At 48.0% G+C, this 24,374-nt stretch overlaps 5 protein-coding genes across 5 annotated transcripts; 4 read left to right on the top strand and 1 right to left on the bottom strand.

Moving 5' to 3' along the window:
• Positions 1 to 113: 113 nt before the first annotated feature.
• On the top strand, positions 114 to 1,542 carry N7483_008478 (aspartate aminotransferase; the record flags this gene model as incomplete). Its single annotated transcript, XM_057091905.1, has 5 exons — positions 114 to 150; positions 219 to 232; positions 287 to 311; positions 360 to 777; positions 828 to 1,542. The coding sequence occupies 5 exons, from the start codon at positions 114 to 116 to the stop codon at positions 1,540 to 1,542; spliced, it is 1,209 nt and encodes a 402-aa protein (XP_056943079.1).
• A 2,243-nt stretch (positions 1,543 to 3,785) lies between these two features.
• On the top strand, positions 3,786 to 7,200 carry N7483_008477 (KH domain protein; the record flags this gene model as incomplete). The annotated part of the gene is made up of 6 exons (XM_057091904.1): positions 3,786 to 4,304; positions 4,464 to 4,745; positions 4,802 to 5,263; positions 5,324 to 5,648; positions 5,703 to 6,067; positions 6,136 to 7,200. 6 exons carry the CDS (start codon positions 3,786 to 3,788, stop codon positions 7,198 to 7,200), a joined length of 3,018 nt encoding a protein of 1,005 aa, XP_056943078.1.
• Positions 7,201 to 7,890: 690 nt separating this feature from the next.
• N7483_008476 (glycoside hydrolase family 2 protein) lies at positions 7,891 to 10,104 on the top strand (the record flags this gene model as incomplete). The annotated part of the gene is made up of 3 exons (XM_057091903.1): positions 7,891 to 9,314; positions 9,391 to 9,810; positions 9,915 to 10,104. 3 exons carry the CDS (start codon positions 7,891 to 7,893, stop codon positions 10,102 to 10,104), a joined length of 2,034 nt encoding a protein of 677 aa, XP_056943077.1.
• A 364-nt stretch (positions 10,105 to 10,468) lies between these two features.
• On the bottom strand, positions 10,469 to 15,950 carry csmB (putative chitin synthase; the record flags this gene model as incomplete). Its single annotated transcript, XM_057091902.1, has 5 exons — positions 10,469 to 10,566; positions 10,626 to 11,902; positions 11,961 to 12,675; positions 12,725 to 15,564; positions 15,649 to 15,950. The coding sequence occupies 5 exons, from the start codon at positions 15,948 to 15,950 to the stop codon at positions 10,469 to 10,471; spliced, it is 5,232 nt and encodes a 1,743-aa protein (XP_056943076.1).
• A 2,074-nt stretch (positions 15,951 to 18,024) lies between these two features.
• On the top strand, positions 18,025 to 23,809 carry chsE (chitin synthase class Va; the record flags this gene model as incomplete). The annotated part of the gene is made up of 4 exons (XM_057091901.1): positions 18,025 to 18,140; positions 18,201 to 18,389; positions 18,444 to 23,716; positions 23,778 to 23,809. The coding sequence occupies 4 exons, from the start codon at positions 18,025 to 18,027 to the stop codon at positions 23,807 to 23,809; spliced, it is 5,610 nt and encodes a 1,869-aa protein (XP_056943075.1).
• Between the last annotated feature and the right edge of the window lie 565 nt (positions 23,810 to 24,374).

The raw sequence follows: 24,374 nt of genomic DNA, 5'->3' as shown, positions 1-24,374 counted from the left end.
AGTCTGACGCATCAAGCTCGATAACTCTACTTGTATGTATTTAATGGAGGTTAAATACCCTCAACTCAATCTGAATTTGAAACTATTGCCGGCATAAATTAAGCAAGACTAAAATGGTTCAAGTGAAGCCGTTTGTTCTGGATAACTGGGGTAGGTTTAAAGATACCCCTGTCATGACTCTAAAATAACCTCATGCTGATGGCACTTATCTGGGATAGTCCGCAAGTTCAAAGTGAAAAATATTCCCTGTCAATGGGTATGGTGTGACCAGCTAACACTATGATAGCCTGCAGCAAGGGCATCCCTGCACGGTATGCTCTAATTCAAGTCCTCATGATACTTTCATCTAACAATATCAGATACATGCGTGGATCCACTGTCCTTACAGCAAATTTCTCAATTCCGTGCCACCGATTCTTCAGCTGTTCCTGTAAATACCTCAAACCCACTACTATATGGCTCAGTACTGGGAAGTCGCGGCCTTCAAGACAAGATCCTCTCGCTCTACGCCAGCGAGACTGGTAATCCTGCAGACCAGCTCTCTCTTTCCGTCACTCAGGGTGCAATTTCAGCCAATTTCCTAGTCCTTGACACGCTTTTAGGCCCTGGAGATCATGTCATCTGCCAGTATCCCACTTACCAGCAGCTCTACGATGTGCCCCAACGCGCAGGAGCAGAGGTCTCGCTCTGGGGAACCTGTGCGGAGAAGTTGTGGATTCCGGATATAGATGAGCTTTCTTCACTCGTTAAAGAGAATACCAAAATGATAATCATCAAGTTGGTTCATCTATACTTACTTCTATCTGCAGTTCTAACCAGTTTCATAGCAACCCCAACAACCCGACCGGCGCATTAATCCCCTCGGACATCCTGGAAAGTATCGTCGACTTCGCCGCTGAACGAAATATAATCGTATTCAGCGACGAAGTATTCCGCCCTCTATTCCATGACATGTCTCCAGAAAATCCAGCCCCACTTTCAATTATCTCCTTCGCGGGAAGGTATAAAAACCTCATAGCAACATCCAGCCTTTCGAAAGCCTACTCTTTACCAGGTATCCGAGTAGGATGGGTGATATCGCCCAACGCTGAGCTAGTGAATCAAGTCATCGAGGCAAGAGATTATATCACTATCTCCGTTTCACAAGTCGACCAAGATATAGCAAGTTACGCCCTCGATGCCCCTGTACAGGACCAGATTCTCCAGCGATCGCTAGCTATATGCAGCCACAACCTTACGATCTTAGAGCGCTTTATTGTGGATCATTCGCGGTGGCTAAGGTGGGTGAAGCCGAGTGGCGCGTCTTCGGCGTTCGTGCAGGTGCTTAATCCGGAGAGCGGCGCTCCGGTTGATGATAAGATGTTTTGTGAGAGGATGATAAGGGAGTGTGGGTTATTGATTGTACCTGGTGGGGAGACTTTTGGAACAGAGGGGGAGGGAGATTTTAAGGGGTATCTTCGAGTGGGGTTTGTATGCTCTACTGAAAAGTTTGAGGAGGCGTTGAAGATTTGGGGTAGGTATCTTAATCAGTTGGATGTGTGAGAGGCTATTATTTGTTTGATATTGCATTATCGATTTTTTTTGCAGGGAAGGTGCTCTGTCAAATGCCGAATGCATTCTGGTATTGTCTGGTGACTTGCTGTTTCATATGCATATGCAGATGCAGATGCATCTTTTCAATGGTGTCTTCCAGGATTGAGATGGAGACTGAGGGGCAACAGAAAAGCAGGGACTATTGATTGAACCTTGGAACATGGATTTATTTGAACAGACTTGAAGATTTGAATCTTCAAAACAGGGTCTTAAGCTGCACAAACCTGGTCAACCCTGAAGTAGGAACTTGGCATTTGTTTAGTACACATAACCTTGGAAGTAGTTAATACGTGGATCAAACGTCCACAAGTCTCATGGTGTATTAGGCAGCGCATATCTAAACCTGATTAATCATGATGTCTTAATTGGGTATACTGTGTGATATGTCTACTATTAAGCCAATCATTGGGCTCAATCCAAACATTCATGGTGATATGAAGTGAATATCTGCAATGTTGGCGCTTTGGTGACTGCACCTACTCATGGGGGCCAAAAAACTGGGGATGCGGCACGGCTCCTGCAGTCAGCTTTCAAACCCTCGTCCCTTCTAGTCCCCCTCCAGTCGGAAGTGATTTCGAGACATCGAGTCTTCACACTGGGAATGAAGTGACCCACCGCACCATACGAGAGAATGACGTCGACCATTTTGGGATGTTTTAACGCAAAAACCTTGTACGGAGTTACCACAATTTCCCCCCGATTTAAACTGTTCAAATGTTATTTCTTTACATACTCCAGGGCTCTGAGTGTATCGAGGGACTCGGTAACTACAAAGTGGTACAGGTTAAAGAAAAACAATGGCTCTGTGGCCCGCTTTTTTTCAAACTCATTTCAAGGTCAACTTGTTCCCCGTGGAGACATGGAGTTGTGGAGGGGTGGAGGTCAGCGCGCGCGTCTCTTTTTGCCCCCCCCCTCTTTGTCCTCCAGGCATCAGCATCTCTGCGGTAGTAGCTTCCTTCTGATCCACTTAGGGCCCTGAGACTTTCCCCTCCTCTCTCCTCCGTAAATTCAAGTCGGTGGCCGTGTCCGGGCTAGCCGGGCCCCAGGACTATCCTATCACTCCAGAGTGGATCGGGGTCAAATACGGTGGTGGTACAGGGCTGTTCAACCCGCGACCTATGAGAAGCAGGATTGGTGGTATGGATGCTGTAGGAGACGCGGAAGGACTCGGATCGTCGTTTCTGATTCAATGGACCAGATTCTGGATCTGTCATCAGATGCACCAACGGCGACGGCGCCAAAGCCAAGATTGGGCCCCCATAGTGTTTGTACTTTTGAGATGTGGTTCCACTGGGTTCTACTCTGTACTGTCAAGACTCAAGAGTGAGAAAACAACCTTGGAAGAGTAGAGGGTGAGCTGACACTCTTAACTCTGACACTCCAGGCTGTATGTGATACAGTCACGTGACCGCATAGAGTCTTCAACAATATACCTAGGTACAGACTATAGTATTCTGTAGCTCTTCTTCTACTCAAGATATCCTTATATAGTTATATTCCTCTTGATCCCTTCAATACCTTTCATCTCACAATATAACCTACTAATTAATATGACTATCAAAAGGTGCCAAGAGCACCCTTGGTCATTCTGTCGGATCGGCCGCATTCTTTGCCAACGAGGCAGTGCTAAAATGTGGATTGGTACTCCGTACCACTTCCCCTTTAAAAAATGGGAGATTGATAGATTGAATAGGAGAATGAAGAAGATATAGCCTTTTCATAGTAGGATATCCTCCGTCCTTAAGGTCATGTCAATTGAGTCTATACTTTTGTATAGTAGAAAACGCCTTTTTTACCTTTACCGTACTGAAATGACCCGCACAACTGACGACAACTTCGATCCTTTTACTACTTTATCCTCCCAAATCTACTTCAACTTCAATCTTTTTAGATATTTCTAATTATTTGATTGTATCAAATTCGAAGTTGGTTCTCAATAGAAACTATTTCTCTTTTCTTTTTTTTTAATCGTGGGGTTTTGGTTTTTTTTTTTTCTCTTGTTCTCCCCCAATCGATCGATCTTCGTTCCCACCATTCCCGAAACGCCCACACAGCGGTCATTCCTATCCCTGTCGAGAACGCTCTTGATCTTCTTCCCACCTCCATCCACCTTCAAAACTCACCCCCTTTCCCTCTTAACCCCCCAAATTTCACTAGGGGTAAGAGAGAGAAGGATTCCCGCTACTTCTCTCATGCACAAGATCTCCAACTTCACGGGCCAGGCCCGTCATGGTTGGGAACGAATGACGCCAACCTTCGGGATGTCTAGGCCTCATACCGACATGGCTTTTCGTCGACCACATGGCGCTCCGCCCATGACCCCTCCAACCAGTATCGATCCTACCGTCAACCTGTCCTTCAATGTCCCCTTCTCCTCTACCTTGGCCGGCCCCGATGTCGAAGATGTGCTACATGCTAGTCCCGCCGCCTTACAACGTTGGACTTTTCCTGAAGGCACTCCCGAAGGTACCCCCGTCCACCAACTACCGGTGCACACAAGCAATGTCGATGGATTGCGGAGGTTATGTCGCCAGATCACCGACAACAGTGGTGGCCGCGTCGAAGCCACGGTCACATCTTCAGAACCCAAGGCTGTACCATCGCTGCAACGGCGACCCAACGGCCTGGTGACCAATGTCTGTGTTACCGGCGATGGAGAGACGGCGCGTAAGATGCGTGCGAAGATTTTGAATGATACCCCCATTATGTTGGTACGTGGGCGAAGTTTTTGAATTTTTTTTTTCTCCCCTTGTCCGTCTCGGCTGGTTGAAAGCTCTGTTCGAGGGTTGCTAGAAGAATAGCGAACAGAACACAAATTTTGAGAAGAGAAAAAAAGAGGCCCCCATGCTAATGATTGCGGTTTTCTTCAGCGATGTGCAACCGTCGACGTGGATATGCATTTGATTATGGATGGTTCACCTAAAGGAATTCGAGCGAGCGTTCTGGAACACATGGACACCTTGGCCGCCTACACCGGAACCGATATTTTCTTGCTTACACCCAAGCTGCACGATGCGGATAGTGCGATCGTCTCCTCGTATGGATATGCTTCTGACAATGGCTTGGACCAACGCTTCCGAGTCGCTATCTACGGTGACATGGAAAGCTCGGAACATGCCAAGACTCGGGTTCTGATCATGATTGATCAGATTGTGAGTTTCTTCTTGTATCTACGCATCCTAGGATCTTGTCAGCTAACATTATATAGCTTAAACGTCATGTCGATGCTATCAAGTTGGAGTTGACCATGCACACCTTGGTGTGTGGTCGCACTCGCAAGAACATCAAGCTCATTGAAGCTGCCACCGGCACCGCCATCTACTTCCCTCCGCCGTTTCCTCGAATCTTTGGGTATACCCCACCTGGTGCAAACCGTCGAAGTGAAGATGAGGTCTACATTACTGGTGAGACGCCGGAGCAAATCACTCGCGCGAAGCAGAAGTTGCGGGAGCTGGTTATGGGCGTGAAAATTTACGTGAAGGATGTGGTGGTCAACTCGAGCAAGATTGACAACATCTTGCTGGACCGCTTGGACAAGGTCCGCAAAGTGATGGAGATGAATGGCTCCTACGTTCTTTTCCCGCAATTGGGTAGCCAACGTGGGCTTGTTCGCATTCAAGGCACAGAGGTCTTGCATGTTGAGCGCACCGTTCGGGAGATTATGGCCTTGGTATGATACACGCATGATAATTATTCTCAGTGGCACTCGACTAACTTACGTCTTCTCTAGGCTGGTCAATTCTACAGCGCCTCGTGGTGGATCATCATGCCTGACCCTGCCCAGGGCGGCATTCGCTCCCCTTCGACAGCCGACGTGCGGTCGATGCTCTCAGATATCTGCACCAACTCCGAAGCTGAGGTTAGCTTCGATAATCTGACCTTCACCATCAACGGATCCGACGATGCCGTCAAGGCTGCCATGACCGTGGTGAACCAGATTCCATTTGTTACCCGAAGCCAATACCAGATGCGAGTCAAGATCGAGCTGGCTAATGAGCACAAGGAGTTCGTTAGCGGGAAAAAGAATGGCAAGATCAACAAGATCATGGGTCAGAGTGAGTATTTGATCTACAATTTCCATTATGAAACTCAGGCTAATTATGAGGCAGGCAATGTTCAAATTATTTTTGACGGCTTCAACGAGTACAATTTCTATATTGATGTCTGTGGAAATCAGTACGAGTCTACCAAGAACGGTCTTGATCTAGTCGAGCAAGAGATGCCTGCTTCCATCTCCTTTCACGTCCCCGATCAGTACCACAAACGGATCATTGGTATCGGTGGACAGCACATCCAGCGTATCATGAAGAAATACTCCGTTTTTGTCAAGTTCTCCAACGCCATGGACCGTGGTGGTATGGGCAAGGAAGATGATGACATTAAGGTCGACAATGTCATCTGTCGAACTCCCGCTCGCAATGCCCAGAGCCTGGACCTTGTTAAGCAGGAGATCATGGACATGGTTGAGAAAGTTGTAAGTACTCCTTTGTTATCTTGCCCCCCCTAGCACAGAAGAATGCCGAGCTGACGGTGATACCGCAGGACGCCGAGTATGTCTCGGAGAGAGTTGTCATTAACCGATTGTACCACCGCGAACTGTTGGCTCGTATGACCGAGATCGATGAGCTGGAGAAGAAATGGAATTGCAAGATCGAGTTCCCCAGCACTGAGCTTGCCAGTGATGTTGTGACTATCTCGGGTCCCGAATACCAGGTTCCTCAAGCCGTTGATGCCTTGTTGGGTATGGTACCGGAAAGTCACGAGCTTCACTTCCAGAGCTCTGTAGTGCTGCGGGAGTACTTCAAGGCTCCTGACTTCCTTGCAGATGTTCGCACCAAACTCAAGGAACAGTATGAGGTTGACATCAATGTTGACACCAGTGCTGATCTTCCGGATGAGGATGACAGGGGGGCTTCTTCCCCTGACCCGGCTCCGGAGGATCGTGTGGTGCTTGGTTACACCAGAAACAATGCTGGTGGTCTCAAGGATGCCATTGATTTCCTTATCTCCCGCCTTGTCGCTCACGGTCTCGACGCCAATACCGTCAAGGGTGCTATCCCTCGACCCAAGTCGGACTCCTTCGAGGAGTCACTTCCCTTCTTCGATTCCAAGTTGCTTCAACACGCTCCGGCTCCACTTGTGACTGATTCGCCGACTCGTCCTAGCTTTGTTGACGAAGTCAGCGAGCGTGGATCGATCTTTGAGCGTCTCCGCAAGCCTGGTAGCATTTCATCTTTCTCCTCCTTCATCGGTCGCAAGAACCATTCGGCATCCCCTGCCTCCTTTTTCAAGCATGCGTCCAGCAACGCCTCCAAGGCATCGCTAGTCTCAATGGAATCGCGGGACAGTGGCTACCGCAATCCTTGGAATGACTCTGGCGTGAATCTCCCCGAGGATGATCTCCCTGTGCTGGGGAGCTCGCACAGCCACAAGAGCAGCAACAGCAACAATGGCTGGCCCGCACGCTTCGACACCAAGTTTCCTTTCGGTACTGCACCTGGGGACATGACACCCAAGCATGACCCTCGTGCCTCTTTTGACAGTGGTCGTCCTAGCACTTCGAATTCTACTTCTGGATACCCGGCCCCAATTGGGCCACCGCGTTAAACCACAAAATATCCATTTACAGCAGTATACCCTTGATGTGATTTGATTTTGATCTTATTTTCCAGCGTGTGTTTCGGTCTATGTGTCTTTTTTCTTTTGACTCTTATTCTTCTTCCCTTTTCTTCCTCTTTTGATCATCTGGTTTTTATGTTTTCTTCTTATTTTGTTTTGATTGATACCACGGAACGCAAGCAACGAAGGCGTCAGAAAAGAAAACGAGATATCCAAGATCTGTGTGAGATAGAGCGGAGACAATTTCTTCTCCGCCGATTCGATGGTTTGTTTTTTTTATGCCTTGTCTTTGCAATTTGTCATTCGGTGTGCATGGGAGGACTGGGTTTAACGAGTCTGAAGTCTTTGATGTGATACCTCTCTGTGGACTGACTCGGAATTTGTTATTGTTTTACTCTTTTGATATCCCCATCAATGAGATTTGACCTTAGACGACACCATAAGTTCTTGTAGTCCATAATTCCTTCTATTTGTAGTAATAATTGATCAGTTCAAGTGGACCATGGCGATCTTAGTGCTGACGTAGCAATCAACGCGGGGTTTCTACGTAACATCAACATCCCCTCATACTTCCACTCTTAACTCAGTAACAGTAAACTTAAACATCTACCTCAATTCCCATAAATCCTCTCATAAACCAAATCAAACTCCAAAAAACAAGAGAAAAAACACTTCAAGATGGCCTACCCTCGTCCAGATTTCACCCGCAAATCACCAAACTGGCAAACCCTAGATGGTCCCTGGTCCTTTCTATTCGACGATGCAGACAAAGGTCTAAGAACCCAATGGCAAAAAAATCCCCTTCCAGACAAGTCTACCAATGACACCCACCAGAAACAAACCATAAACGTACCCTACGCATTCCAAACCCCAGCATCAGGAATAAACCTCTACGAAGCTCACGAAGTCCTCTGGTACGAGCGCCAGATAACCGACATCCGCACATCAGCCGAGATAAACAAGGGAAACAGACTCTTCCTTCGTTTCGGAGCAGTAGACTACGAGTGTATCGTCTGGGTAAATGGTGCCCACGTTGGTGGTCATCATGGTGGCCATGTCCCCTTTGATATCGATATCACGGACGCACTTCTACCAGATGCAGACGAAGCTAGAGTTACTATCCGTGTGCGAGACTCACCCACTGATCTGGCTCAACCACGCGGAAAACAGTTCTGGGGCCCAGTCCCGGAGTCTATCTTCTATACCCCTACAAGCGGGATCTGGCTTTCTGTTTGGCTGGAAAGCGTTCCGCGTATGAGGATCTGTGATGGAAGTGGAGGTACAGTTTTACGGGCTGATGATATCGAGTCTGGGGAAATCAGTGCGCATATCGCTATTCAGGGACGTGCGGCGTCGGAGAAGCCTTATGTGGAGGTTGAGGTTTGTTTGGCGGGTGTGAAGGTTAGCTTGACACAGGCAGATGTGCATGATAGTCGGGACTGGGCAGAGCTCAAGACTAGTGTGAGGTTGTCTAAGGAGCAGATCTTGGAGGTGAAGAAGATTGATCCAGCATTAAAGGCCGAGGATATTTGGCATGCAGCTGATGACCAGGCTGTGGCACTGTGGGCACCTGAACATCCGATCCTCTATGATCTCACACTGAGACTCTATGATTCGTCTCAGGTCTTGATTGATGAGATCCAGACTACGACTGGTATGCGGTCGCTCTCGTGGACAACTGGAGATGGGACGTTCCGGTTGAATGGACGGCCGTATTTCCAGATGCTCTTCCTTGATCAGGGATACTGGCCTGAGACCGGATTGACGCCCCCTTCGTCTGAGGCTTTGAAAGCAGACATTGAGATGGGCAAGGCTTTGGGCTTTAATGGGTGTCGGAAGCATCAGAAGGTCGAGGATGCACGCTTCCAATATTGGGCCGATCGTTTGGGATGGTTGGTTTGGGGAGAAATGGCGAATGCGTATGAATTCGGAGTGGATTACGTGGAGCGCATGGATGCTGAGTGGGCAGACGCTGTGAGGAGAGATATCAATCATCCATGCATTGTAACATGGACCCCTGTTAATGAGAGCTGGGCATATACGGATCTTAAGGGGAGTATCGAGCAGCGGAATCATATTCGCTCGCTGTACTACTTGACCAAGTATGTTCTCCTTTGCTCCTATTGCTCAGTTCGAGTATTGCGCATCCCAGCACAGAAAGAAATAACATAGAAGCAGATCCATAGATCCAAGTAGACCTATCAATGACAACTGTGGTTGGGAACATGTCCTCACGGACCTGACAACCTACCATGACTACACTGATTCCCCCGAGCTTACAGCCACATGCTCAAAGATGGAAGGTGGTATTTTAGGCCCTAAGGGTGGTCATGACATGTTCACGAAGCCTATTTACTCTGGCTTCTCGGGCCATACACTTCTCGATTCCGGTGCACAGCACAAAGCAGGAGCTCCGGTGATCTGCACTGAGTTCGGAGGCGTGAATATTACACCACCGAAAGATGGTAAAGCTGCTGGAGAGCGAGACTGGGGCTATACTACCGCGGCGGATGTAGAGGACTTCCTCGTTCGATTCGAGAAATTGACTATGGGTATCGTCAAGGGTGGTCATTCTTGTGGATTGGTTTACACGCAGCTGTGAGTTTCCTTCCCTGAAGTTTACACCGGGTTAGGCTTCAAACGTGTTGAAAATGAAGACCTGATCGATGGTATGAGATGAAATATGCTGATTGTACTTCTAGGTGTGATATCGAACAAGAGGTCAATGGACTTTATTCCTATGACAGGAAGGAAAAGGTCCCCGTTGCTCGAGTCAAGGCTATCATGGATGCCGCAAAGGACCACTACTATCACCATGTAGGTGTCCAAATGCATGGTGCGAAGGGATGGAAGAAGCTCGTGGAGCAGGGAAAACAGTTTTTGCACCGTTAGCGGTAACAATTTCCCACGACAAATAGATGGAAGGTATTTACTACTACTGAAGTTGAATGTACTGGTGTGTATACGTTCTATTCACCCTACGCTACTCCAATCAACACGTCAGCTTTACAGTAGTTATTCCAATCAAGTTCCATATTATCATTAAACAAGGTTCGTCCAGCTTGTAATATCAATTCGCTAAATGTTTTCTTTACTGAGAGTAAAAAAAAGTGATGATTATCGCCTATCCCAACTCATGACGCCAGACATGCCGAAATTTTCCAGAGGCAAAACAAGTAAAGAAGACAGGAACAAGGTCAAAATGCGCTTGATAGATGCATATTACAAAGAATTAAAGGTATGCGCGAAAGAATAATCACATGTTGGCGAGTTCCTGATCGATTTGACGATCCAAGAATGCACGCTTGTCGCCCGAAAGCGAGGTTTGAAGGCGTTGTTCAACAAGAACGCGGACTAGAAAATAAAAGTTAATCGATGGGTAATGCACTGCAATGATGAGCATGTAGACTTACCCTGCTTTTTGGTAACCGTGTCAAGATCCACCTCTGCGAGACAGGCGCGGATAGCATCAGTGATGGAGATCTCATCAGGACCAGCAACGCCGCGGAAATCGAAGGCAGTGCTGGCCGGCCGGGAAGGAAGTTGGCCCGGGCTACGAGCACGAATGAGGTTATCAGTGCTCTTCATGAAACTAATGCTGTGGCGAGTAGCATGACCAGGACTATCCTGGTAACCGCTAAGACTGCCCATAGACATGTGACGAGAGGCAGCAGCAGGATGAGCTCCTAGCTGGGGATAATCGGTGTACCGAGAGAGGTTGGACATGTGCGAATTGCGATTTCCAGGGACGTTACCACCAATCATCGGACCTGGTGACTGAGGTGGCATATAGGGACTCGCGTGGCGGCCATGTCCTGGGAAACCGGTGAGGATGGTTGAAGCAGGCTTGACTGAGGAGTACTGTGAGTGCATCTCGTCCATCTCCATGTCATCCACATACTGGCCAGTGGCGTAGACCTTTTCGCTTCCGGGCTCTCCACGCCGACCAGGAAGGTTGTTTGCCATTGCATAGTCATCCCATCGCTGTAACGGGATGCTGCGAGGGTCAAAGGTCTCATCCTCCACGGCAATCACACGCTTAGAGCCCTTCTCTCCGAGAACGACACGGGTACTACCCCATGTAAAGTCATCCTGTTTCCAGAAAGAATACAGTGGTAAAACGAAACTGTAGATGGGGAAAGCAAGAAGATAGATGATCATCCATCCGATGTGCTGCCACTGACGTTTGATGATAAAAATGATCATCTGGAGACCATAAATACCAGCCAACATGATGATAGAGATCAAGGGGAAAGGACCACTGCCACTGGCGATGAGATACACCAGGTATCCGAGGTAGACGCAGGTAGCAGGAAGAATGATGGTTCCTAGGAGATCTACCAGAACGACAAAACGCATACTGAAACAGCAGAAACCACAGAGGTCCTTGAGAGCAGCCAGTTCAACCAGGTTGTGGATTGTGGAGTTAATCCAGCGACGCCGCTGAGAGACGAGCACTCCCCAAGTTTCCGGTGCAGCCGTACTCGCGTATGCATCAGGAAGGAATTTGTATCGCATGGTTGGGAAGTGTTTGGTCATGAGAGTCGTCAAGAATCGATCTTCGCCCAGTGATAGCAGGTTCTTCTTGTGAAGCGTATCGATATCGATGTCGGCGTATTCTTTGATAACCTTGTCGGAGATAATCAGGGGTCGACCCTTGTCCGCGGTTCGAAGGCGATACATGGTGAAACTAATTCAAAGACTTGTTAGATAAATTGGCTTCGGATTTGATGAAATGATTGACTTACCATCCTGGGAGACATGTCACACTGCCGAACAAGGACTCAAAGGCCTTGGAGAGATGATGCGAAATGTAGTATTCGTAGACTTGAATCATTGTCCACCAACTGCGCTCTTGGTTCTGGAGACTTGTCTCACCACAGATACCGGCAATCTTTGCATCTGCCGCACAAGCCGCGACCAGACGGTTGAGAGAATCTTCTTTGACACTTGTGTCGGCATCGACCATGAAGCAGTACTCGTACAGTTCTGGATCCACACCAATGACATTGTTAATTTGGTGAAAGATCTCAAGCTCCATTGGGGACATTGGAGCTCGATGGTGCACGCGGTTCAAGAAGTGCATGAGCAGGACTTGTGTATCTCGTTTTCCTCGATTACCTGGTTTGGCCTTGGTCTGTTCCGATTCTTTGCCAACCTTGACGACAACAACATAGGGCACGACATTTCCTTCGTACTCGTAGAGACCGGAGTAAACCTTGGCATAATTCAACTGGTCACTACCTTGGCCAACCGATCTGAACGGCAGGGCTGGAGGGTCCAGCTTAGGATCCACACCCAGAATATCCAAAACGATCTTGGGCGTAGGTCGGTCATTACCACCACCCACGATCATACCATCACAGATGACAAAAATGAGTTTCCGTTTATTGTCATACTGCAGAGCAGTTAACGAGTCCAACCCTTTCCGCAGCGAGTCCTCGCCTTCGGTATAAGCAGGGACTAGACAGATCACAAACTTGTCTTGGGGGGGCTGGTCGTCGCTTGGAACCTAGCTGTAGCGCAGCCAAGAACTTGATCAGGACCACAGAGCAAATGAGAACAGTGAATGAGAGGAGGAGCCAATTGTTGACTGTGCATCGAGCATCACCTCGGAAATCGACCTTGCCCTCATAAAAGACGTAATCGAGACATCTTGTAGCCTCTTGCCATTCTTTAGTGTCCAGCCATTTATCTGAGACGTCTGTTCCGGGATAGTCCTTGAAAAGAGTGGTGACGGCACTCGGTAGGAACTCGTAAGAACTCTCAGTGGAGTAGTAATCGAGGGTGTAGAAGTAATTTGTCAGATCGTAAATCTTGGAGTTGACAATAACCCAGTAGCGTGAATAATCGTTGGCTTGCTTCTCAATAGTGGACTTGGACCAGACCAGCTCGCCCTTGTAGTAATCTGCAATCTTGGGCAAGAAAGTATCTCCATACCAAGTGATCTCGTGAAGTTTTGTGGTATTCGAGGGATAGTTCAGAGGTCCGCAGTCATGCTCAGCATCCGAGTAGAGAATGGCTGAAGTGTCATTGTTCATCATTTTGACCGACTGGTCGGTAACAAAGGGATTGCAGAACTGGGTGAGAGGTGGAGGAAAATAAGCATCGAGGTTCAACCCTGCAAAGGGCTCCATATTGGTAGAAGTCGTATCCGTGCCATCATCACTGTGTTGCAATCGCCAAAATTTGCTGATATCATAGACTCGACCATGAATACTGACGTAGAAATTGTCGTCTCCAGTGTGCCAGCTCACCTCTTTGTTGTCCCACACTTTGCCCTTGTTGGGACAGAGAAGGTCGCCGAAAGCCATAATGTAGAAACAGACAACAGCATTGAAAAGCAGAATGAGCATGACCAGTACAAGCTTCTCTCGCCACGCCATGCGAACATCTGGACGCTTCATACGTCCAACGTGGCGGAGGAGGGGGGATGGGATCCAGAAAGTCATTGCCCATACAAAACCCGTCCATAGTCGACGGCTCATTGTGATATCCTTCTTCTCGATGTGTTTGGGGTCTCCAAACTCTGGGTCTAGATCGCCAATGTACCGACCAAAGTCATCATAGTAGGCAATATCTCCCTTGTTGTCGTCACCCTTGTGACCAAGACCATAGTCACCAGGGGAGAGAGCTTGAGTATAAGGCATGCTGGGGGCAACCGACTTAGCACCTCCCATGACACTTGGAGCAATCATGGCGGATTGGTTCATAAGGAGATCTGGTTGGCTTCCTAGCAGGTTGGTCGATTCGCCCACGACGTGCCCATCTGGGGTGATTCCGGGTTCGTACAAAGCAGCGCCATATCCAAATGGATTCGATGGGTTCTCGTCTGGCTTGAGATCAAGCATACTTTCAGCTTCCCACCACGCCCCTTCTCGCATCCAGATTCGCTGGTGGCCGACAGCAGCATCCCCGTTGCTCCATCCCCGTTCAAGGATCCAGCTTTCCACACCATCCTGGCCTTCAGGACAACCCAGTCGAGAATAGCGACCGACAAACTCTTCCACGTCAAAATCAGCGGTGAAATCAAGCTGCTTCAAGCGGCGATTAGCCCACTCGGGAAGTCGCCAATCTCGCAGCTGTCGTGACACTGAGCCCGCTGACCAAGCTGGGGCTGAGCTATTGAGCTTCTCCGGTAGTTCATCTGTAGGGTGGATGGAGAGATGATACCAAACACGGCTGCTCAAAAGAGTAGTCGCGAGATCAAAACGTCCCCGTTTCCCTACAGAAATGCCCTCTCCGTCAACAGGGAAAAGGAGCTGACGTAAAAAAGCATCCGATTCAAACTCCTCGCCGACCTTCTCCAATACGCCTTGTCGTCGATCAAAATCGTGTTCTCGTTCGCGGAGGGCGGTGCCCGCGATTCCGAGATCTGCCTCCACTTGGGACACAGCAGCCTTCATTTCATTGATGACAGATTGGCCAAGAGACGGTATGGCGATTCCATCATCTTTCATCTCAGCATTGATTCCAAGATCGTCATCAAAGACGCCTCTCATCGCGACCGCCTTTCCGAGAGCCGGGCGGGGAACATCAATCACAGTCAAACTGACGGTATCTTCGTTGGTCCATTGAGGGGCACCAGTTCCGCCGACACTCGAGTCATTCTCCAGGGCATTCTGGATATCGACAGCAATAGCTTCATTTGCTTTCAAAATGACCCAATCCACAAGAGCTTCGTAGATGCCAGCGACAAGGATCTCACGTTCGTCGGTAGAGCATCGATGCAAGAGAACCTCTGGATCCAATCCCAGGAGACCACCGACATCCTCACAGACCTCTTCCAGCTCCTCTTGGTCCACCATGAAGCCAATAGCATTGCCAAGCTTAAGCAGACCCGCGAGAACAGAAAGTAGATTACGTTGAACAGCACCTTTAATGCCAATAGTCCTCAAATTGGCTCGAAGGTCTTCGGCGGCGGCTGTATCATCTGCGGTCGGAAGATAGGACGGGGGCGAGTATGTTCCCGATCGATTCAATAGAGTATATGAAGCGGGCTCTTTCAAGTCCAAAAATTCACGTTCGGCGGGAGTAGATGCGGATGTGAGCAGATAGTAGAAGACATCAAATGCACGATATCCCTTCTCTGTCGGGATCTCCAATAGACCCTTTGGCACATTGATTCCGGAGGATGAGAGTGCCAGGGAAAATCCCACGACAGTACCTTGAAGGGTTAATGTGTAAGAGGCAGACAGGGCCGAATGTAAAGAATAGGATGGGTTGAATGAAGTGACAGCTGCAAGGAACGGTCTCAGTGCAGCGAGTGCTGTAAAGCCGAGCTCTGGGGTGGTCAGCGGCATCGCGGTGAGGAAGGGCTCCAGCAAAGATGGAGTGGATTGATGGAGTGAGCTATTATAGTGTCAGAAAATGGGCCATATTCAAGATTCAAATATTGATAATTGTTGGGTTTTTGTTTTGTCGCCATGAACGTACCAAAGAAGGATGCAGCCATCCTCAGCTCGACGGCGAGCATGCTCCCAGGCTCGAATTGCCAGATCTCGATCAATAGCTGCGCCATTTCGGCCATCTGGAAGAATGGTCGCGGCCGTCACCCACGTATTGACAACCAAGCTAGTACTAGCATCTAGCTGGTAAGGTTGACCAGCGTTGTAGAAGGAGTGTAGAGCATTGAGTAAGGTTGTGGTGGAGACCTGGCCCGTATGTTGTGAGGACGGCCGAGGCCCAGCGGAGATCCCAGCAGAGTGGGTAGAGAAGACGGAGTAGCGGTTCGACATAGCGAACGCTCGAGGTGTAACAACCGTCCCGAATTGATAAATGAGGGGAACTCCTCACTGCAGCATCCGAGGTTCAATCTAGGAGAGTTCTTATGTGACGGTAAGTTTGATTTGGGAGAGGGATAGAGTTGTCGCGTCAACAATGTGAACTTCCGTGGCTGTATACTCCGGGGAAACAAGCGAGCGACAGGAGAGGGGGGGAGTTTGGAGGGGGTTGGGTGAGACGGTGATGAATTGAGAGAAAGAGATTGCAAGAAGATCAGGAGAAAGAAGCCAGTCACTGCTGGAGCAAAAGGAATGAGAAAAAAAAAGAGTGAGATAAGGGAAGGTGATGGGCGTGGGGAGAAGGGTCCACCTCCACTGTGTATTGTGTACGATATTCCATACAAGCTGAATACCACTACTTTGACCCATGTGGATAGCTGGAACACCTGGCCACATTTTAGAGGTAAAATACCGGTTACTAGTGAAAACGATGAAAAAAAGGTCATTCCGATTTATTTACTTTACAGATTTACAGATTTTAGTCCTGATTTTAGTCCTGTCCATTGAAAATAATCCTGCCGATCCCGCGTTGCTGATCCGCCGACAAGCTTTTGTGTATATGTGCTCCGTATAATGGGAATATTCAAATGTTATAATAAAATTGTATATCAATATTCAAATATGTGATGGTCTGATTAACCTTGGAACTTTAAGAATATTCTCTATAGTAGGTAGGTCACCTAGGTAATATTCTTACTGTGTAGTAAAGATGAAATAATTCTGTAATGATATAAATAAAGATCACACGGCATCCAGTATTTAACACAACATTGAAAACATTGAAAACATTGAGAATCTGTCAGCAATCATCTTTATGTGGATCATTGTTGTTTCTCCCCGCCCCAATACCCGATATATATTAAGACTGTTACGGTATATAATACAAAACCCTGGGTATGATCAGGTCTCCTATAATCTGTTCTCCTATAATCTGTTTTTATTATTCCCAAAAGTTCTAATGTTACGTTGTGAAAGATCTGAATATTCAAGGTATTACAGCGCTTTGTTACCTAGCTTTGTTACGTCTATATTTGGCATGTCTCACACTTCACCTTGCCACCCAAGGTTTTTGCCTTTACGGTTCCGCCACGAACCCCCCTAGTTTCACTCGATCCACATCCCGAGGTCATATTGAGTCAGTGTGCCGTATTAGTAATATTTTTTTAGTCAATTAGGAAAGAGTGATAGATCGCATTGTCAAAGTTTAGTATTTATATAAATTATGGTCTAGATGCACAGTATCAGGCCAACACGCAAGGAGTTCACAGGTGGATAGAATACATGGTCCCTGAGACCCTGAGACCCTGAAAATGCAAATGCAAAATGCAAAGTGACGAGTCAGGGACTCTCAGGGACTCTCAGGGACCAGTTGACGGGACCCTGTTATATATGTGGGGCGCTTATCAGTACTAGACCACTAGTGCAGAAATCGAAAGAAATACGGTCTATTAGTGCATTATATGTGATATGAAATTCATAGTAGAAAAGAACATTTAAATGGTAAGCATTGTTCAGAAGAACTTGAATTATAGTACTATCTTATATTAATTTTATACCTATTCATATGGAAAATACCTAGGTATAATATATAACATATGGGACACTCGTATAAATGTAACCCATCACTGTCTCAGGTGGAGTGTGGGTTTACCCGATATGCATTGGTAATCTATTCTTAGTGTGTGACCGCGTACCTATGGTAACAAACAATACACTCCATATTCTCAGGTGCCCCAGGTGGATTTCGATCACCCTCACAGTCGATCCCTGCTTTTTTTTTCTTACTTTCTCGCGCTACATGTATTGTTTTTCTTCTCGCATTTGATTCTCATCGCTTGTCAATGTGTACAACCCCCATCACTCGCTAGGGGTCACTTCATTCCTCTCAACATTCTTCACTCCACGTTCATTCCCAATCAAAGTTGAGACTTTCAATCGCCTTCCAGGTTAGGTCCCTGATCGGGGCCTTTGATACCCTCGTTATCTCCCACTTGCCATCAGCGCAGAGTCCAGAGGACCTCAATCCAAGATGGCAGGTAATTCGGGAAATTTCATAGCAACACCAGCTCACGCCCAATCCTCGCTACCGGCTCTCCCCGCACATCTCCAATCCGATACACATCTGACAGCGCACTTGGCCAGTCGGTACGTAGATCCTTGCAACGTTCAGGGTCACCACGCGTGCTAATATCAGCCGCATCTTAGTTTCCATGTCGGCTTACCCACAGCACGTCTCTCCTCTCAAGCATTAATTGCATTGAACACATACACCTCGGCTACAAAGGGTCCTGATGGCAAGAAAGAAGGAAGTGCTGCGGGGGAAGCCGAGGACCTCGCCCGTCGTGCGTTCACGCGCTTAGGAGCCCGGGCGGAGAACCAAGCAGTGGTGTTTTTGTAAGTGGTTCCATGGTCTCGAGAGGACGCACATGTGCTAATCCATGGATCTAGAGGTGAAAGTGGCTCGGGAAAAACAACTCTACGTTCGCATCTGCTATCATCCTTCTTATCTTTCTCCTCAACTCCATTATCCTCGAAACTCTCTTATGCAGCGTTTGTTTTCGACACCTTGACTACAACTAAGTCCGTTACCACCCCGACAGCTTCCAAAGCTGGTCTGTTCCTCGAATTACAATACGATGGCTCATCTTCAGTGAATCCGACCTTGATTGGTGGTAAAATTATCGACTACCGCTTGGAACGGAGCCGTCTCGCTTCTGTACCCACTGGTGAACGTAGTTTCCATGTCCTGTACTATCTTCTAGCGGGTACTAGTGGAGCCGAGAAGTCGCATCTGGGATTTGATAATTCCATTCACATTACTACTGGCGGTGGAGGTTCGGTGAGCCACAAGCGATGGCGGTATCTGGGTCACCCGACCCAATTGAAGGTGGGAGTCAACGATGGCGAAGGATTTCAGCATTTCAAGACCGCTCTTCGCAAGCTAGAGTTTTCGCGTGGTGAAATCGCGGAGATTTGCCAGACTCTTGCAAGTATTCTTCACATCGGACAACTCGATTTTGTGTCGGGTCAGTCAACAACTACCTATGCCGAAGAGAGCGGTGGCTACTCCCACGAAGGTGGTGAGACTGTCACCGTGGTCAAGAATAAGGATGTTCTCGCCAATGTCGCCGCATTCCTTGGTCTCAGCGTGGAGGCATTGGAGAACAGTCTGGGTTACAAGACCAAGACTATCCAACGGGAGCGAGTTACAGTCATGTTGGATCCAAAGGGTGCTCGACAGAATGCCGATGCTTTGGCCCGCACTATTTACTCTCTGCTGGTCACCTATGTGATTGAGACTGTAAATCAAAAGATCTGTGCGGCAGAGGATAGCGTGGCCAACACGATCTCGATTGTCGATTTCCCTGGTTTTGCTCAGTCCTCCGCTACTGGCTCTACTTTGGATCAACTCCTCAACAATGCAGCCACTGAATCGCTGTACAACTTTTGTCTTCAGTCCTTCTTCGACCGAAAGGCCGATGTACTGGACCGAGAGGAGATTTCAGTCGCTGCCACCAGCTACTTTGATAACACTGATGCCGTCAAGGGTCTCCTGAAGCAGGGCAACGGTTTGTTAAGTATTCTGGATGATCAGACTCGCCGCGGTCGATCAGAGAATCAGTTCCTGGAGAGCGTTCGCAAGCGTTTCGAGAACAAGAACCCGGCCATTTCTGTCGGTGGCTCCAGCTCTGGGGCTGGCGCTTACATTTCCCAAACCCGAAGTGCGTTCACCGTCAAACATTATGCCGGCGAGGTCGATTATTCTATCACTGGTCTGCTCGAAGAGAACGGAGAGGTGATCTCCGGTGATCTCATGAATCTGATGAAATCTACTCGAAGTGACTTTGTACGCGAGCTGTTTGGTCAAGAAGCACTACAGACTATTTCGCACCCTCAAGAGAAAGCCACCATCATGCAAGCACAAGTATCCTCCAAGCCTATTCGAATGCCGAGTATGGCTAGACGCAAGGTTAATCGGCATTCTCGTCTTGCAGCTGTGAATGAAGCAACCCCTGATGTATTTGGCGGAGAAGGCGAGGACCCAGCTGATACTGACAGTCAGGGCACGACTTCTAAGCGCAATGCGGGTAACCGCAAGGGCGGGTCTATGACCGGTCCAGAGCAAGGTGCAGCCGGTCAGTTCCTCTCCGGACTAGAGGTGATCAACAAGTGTTTAAGTTCGGCAAACGTGAATCCTTACTTCGTGATTTGTCTCAAGCCGAACGACCGTCGTATTGCCAATCAATTCGATAGCAAGTGCGTTCGCATGCAAGTCCAAACTTTTGGTATTGCAGAGATCAGTCAACGGTTGCGCAACGCCGATTTTAGCGTTTTCCTTCCATTTGCTGAATTCCTGGGGTTGGCTGAGATCGGCAATGTGGTCGTGGGGAGTGATCGTGAAAAAGCCGAGGTCGTCTTGGATGAGCGACGATGGCCCGGCAACGAAGCCCGTGTGGGTAGCACCGGTATTTTCTTGAGCGAGCGATGCTGGGCAGATCTTGCTAGGATCGGTGAGCGTGTGGTGCCTTCATACAGGGGTATCGGCGTTGACGATGGAGATGCGAATTTCAACGCGGCAGGCGGCAATCCAGACGCCAAAGTCCGCCTGCTTCATCCGACAGACCAGTCTCCTGGTGCATACATCTACGGCGACGAAGCAAAGCAGGGTTATTTTGGTAGCCGTGAGCTGGATGGCCGCTCCGAGGCAGGAGGTTCAGCATTCAACTCTGGTGATATGTTCCGGAACTTCGAAACACGAGAGCAGATGTTGGAAAAGGGCAACGAGAAGAATTTGGAAGAGGTGGATGAGGTGCCTGTGTCAGGAGCTCGCAAGCGCTGGATGGCTCTGGTCTATCTGCTTACATTTTACATTCCCGATTTCATTATTAAATGGGTCGGTCGCATGAAGCGCAAAGACGTGCGTATTGCTTGGCGAGAGAAACTGGCCATCAACCTCATCATTTGGTTCGCCTGCGGTTGTGCTGTCTTCATGATCGTTGGTTTCCCGGGTTTGATTTGTCCCACGCAACATGTCTATTCCCAGGGTGAACTCGCTACACACAACGGCAAGAAAAAGGAAAGCTCCTTCGTTGCCATTTCTGGCGTTGTATTTAATTTGGGCAACTTCATGCCCTCCCACTATCCCAGCATTGTTCCGCAGAAGTCTCTCAAGACCTATGCTGGCACTGATGCATCCGACCTTTTCCCAATTCAAGTGTCGGCTTTGTGTCAAGGTGTGGACGGGAGTGTGGACCCAAGTGTGCCATTGGATTATCGATCAAACTTGAACACCAGCTCTACCTCGTCATCCACGACGACTGGCACAGATGCAAACGCCAAGTATCATGACTTCCGTTATTGGATTACCGGTGACTATCGTCCAGATTGGTATTACGAGCAGATGATCATGCTGCGAGCGAGCTACAAGAAAGGCTACGTTGGGTACACTTCTGCATACATGAAGGACCTGGCGGACAATGACGATAAGATGATAGCAAGTATCAATGGCAAAGTCTATGATATGACCTATTACATGGCTGGTCCTCGAATCCCTCGCTTCCCCGCGGGAAAGAACTCCTCCACCAGCAACATCAATACCGACTTCATGAGCTCTTTGATCACGAGCCTATTCCAGGAAAAGTCCGGTAAAGACGTCACCAAATACTGGAATGATCTACCCTTTGATACTGCCATGCGAAACCGGATGCAGTTGTGCATGGACAATCTGTTCTTCGTTGGGCACGTCGATACTCGAAACTCGCCCAAGTGTCAGTTCGCACAATACTTTATTCTTTCGATCTCCGTCTTGATCTGCTTGGTTGTCGTCTTCAAGTTCATGGCTGCCTTGCAGTTTGGCAAGAAGAATCTGCCAGAGAATCTCGACAAGTTTATAATTTGTCAAGTCCCGGCCTACACGGAGGATGAAGACTCTCTCCGTCGAGCTATCGACTCTATGGCTCGTATGAAGTACGATGACAAGCGCAAACTCTTGCTGATTATCTGTGATGGTATGATTATCGGTCAAGGCAACGATCGGCCTACTCCTCGAATTGTGCTAGACATTTTGGGTGTCCCTGAAAATATGGATCCAGAGCCTCTTAGTTTTGAGTCTCTTGGCGAGGGCATGAAACAGCACAATATGGGTAAAGTGTATTCTGGGCTTTACGAAGTCATGGGTCACATTGTTCCATACTTGGTTGTGGTCAAGGTCGGCAAGCCTTCTGAGGTTTCTCGTCCCGGTAACCGTGGCAAGCGTGATTCTCAAATGATCGTTATGCGATTCCTGAACCGTATCCATTACAACCTGCCCATGAGTCCTATGGAACTTGAAATGCATCACCAGGTCCGAAACATTATCGGTGTCAATCCAACGTTCTACGAGTTCATTCTTCAAGTCGATGCTGATACCATGGTAGCACCAGATGCTGCCACACGCTTTGTTTCATCGTTCTTATCTGATACAAGACTTATCGGTGTATGTGGAGAGACTTCTCTATCCAATGCCAAAACTTCTATGGTGACCATGATCCAAGTTTACGAGTACTACATCTCTCACAATCTGACCAAAGCATTTGAAAGTCTGTTTGGGTCAGTCACTTGTTTACCTGGTTGTTTCACCATGTATCGCGTCCGTTCATCCGAAACTGGCAAACCCCTGTTCGTCAGCAAGGAAGTTATCGAAAACTATTCGGAGATCCGTGTGGACACTCTTCATATGAAAAACCTGCTCCATCTGGGTGAGGACCGATATCTGACCACGTTGCTTCTCAAGCACCACCCGAAGTTCAAGACCAAGTACATCTTCCGTGCTCATGCCTTCACAGTGGCCCCTGAGAGCTTTGCTGTCTTCTTATCTCAGCGTCGTCGATGGATCAATTCAACCGTACACAATCTGGTTGAGCTGATTCCCCTGCAGCAGCTATGTGGTTTCTGCTGTTTCAGTATGCGTTTCATCGTCTTCATTGATCTGCTCAGTACCATTATCCAACCCGTCACCCTCGCCTACATTATTTATCTGATCGTCTGGCTGGTCGAGGATACATCGTCTCTTCCGTGGATTTCATTCGTTCTCCTTGGTGTGATCTACGGTCTACAAGCACTCGTCTTTATCCTGCGCCGCAAATGGGAGATGATTGGCTGGATGTTTATCTACCTTATGGCTATTCCCGTCTTTTCCCTTGCTTTGCCGCTGTATTCATTCTGGAATATGGATGATTTCAGTTGGGGTAACACTCGTGTTATCACGGGAGAGAAGGGCCTCAAGGTTGTTATCTCCGATGAGGGTAAATTTGACCCAGATTCCATCCCCAAGAAGCGCTGGGAAGATTACCAGGTCGAGCTCTGGGAGGCCCAGACTTCTCGTGATGATCACTCCGAGATCTCGGGTATCTCATATGGTACTAAATCGCACGCTTTCCACACACCTCATTCTGAGTATGGCTTTTCTGGTTCCCGACCTGCTTCCCAGCTTGATTTGCCTCTGCTTGGAACAGGTTCGCGTCTTTCTGTCGCACCGTCGGAAATGCTCAGTCGTCATATAGACATGGATATTGGCATGGAGGACTTGAGTCATCTACCAAGTGACGATGTTCTTCTAACTGAGATTCGTGAGATTCTACGAACAGCCGATCTGATGACCGTGACCAAGAAGAGTATCAAGCAAGAGCTTGAGCGACGCTTTGGGGTTAATCTCGATCCGAAGCGACCGTACATTAGTTCTGGTATGTTTTTTCTCCCCTCTGCGTATTAGCTTATTACATTTTACTAACAATCTTACTCTAGCTACCGAGGCTGTACTTTCCGGTCTTCTCTAATCAGCTATGACTAGCTTCTCAAGATCTTTTTTCACAACAAAAGTCGGATCTTAGATGAGCATGCGGTTTATTTCACCATTTGTTATTAATATCTTCATTGGGGTCCCGTCATCGGGATGGATTGGATGTCTTTGCATTTCCACTCCTCATTCCTCATTTTTGTTTCTGTTTCTATTTTTCCGAGCATGAGCTTGCATGGATGAGCGCTTTTCGAGCGAGTATTGGTCTGCGATTTTATTATTTTGTTTCTTTGAATATCTTGGTCCGACATGGTTCATAAACCGCCATCGTGTATCTTCCGGGCGCAACGCAATCTCATAATGCCCAGAGTGGATCTGGTGATTAATTTTATCTGTGCTCCCACGTAAATCAAGATCAGTTATAACTTAATACTGTATGCTACTGATGTAACTGACAACAACGGTTTAGTCTCAACTTCAAGTGAAATATCATATCAGATCAATAGGCTGACAACATGCCACGCTAAGTGGGGTTGCCGATCCCGACTCCGCATTTATATTTCTTGCTTCGAACTTTCAGATTCAACTTCATCTATTGATCCATG

Source organism: Penicillium malachiteum (genome assembly GCF_028827825.1).
Source record: "Penicillium malachiteum strain IBT 17515 chromosome Unknown utg000004l:1.0-4883003.0:1.0-4884900.0, whole genome shotgun sequence".
Classification (NCBI taxonomy): Eukaryota; Fungi; Ascomycota; class Eurotiomycetes; order Eurotiales; family Aspergillaceae; genus Penicillium; species Penicillium malachiteum.
Note: the sequence above shows the minus strand (reverse complement) of the source record. Positions and strands in the feature narration are given on the sequence as shown.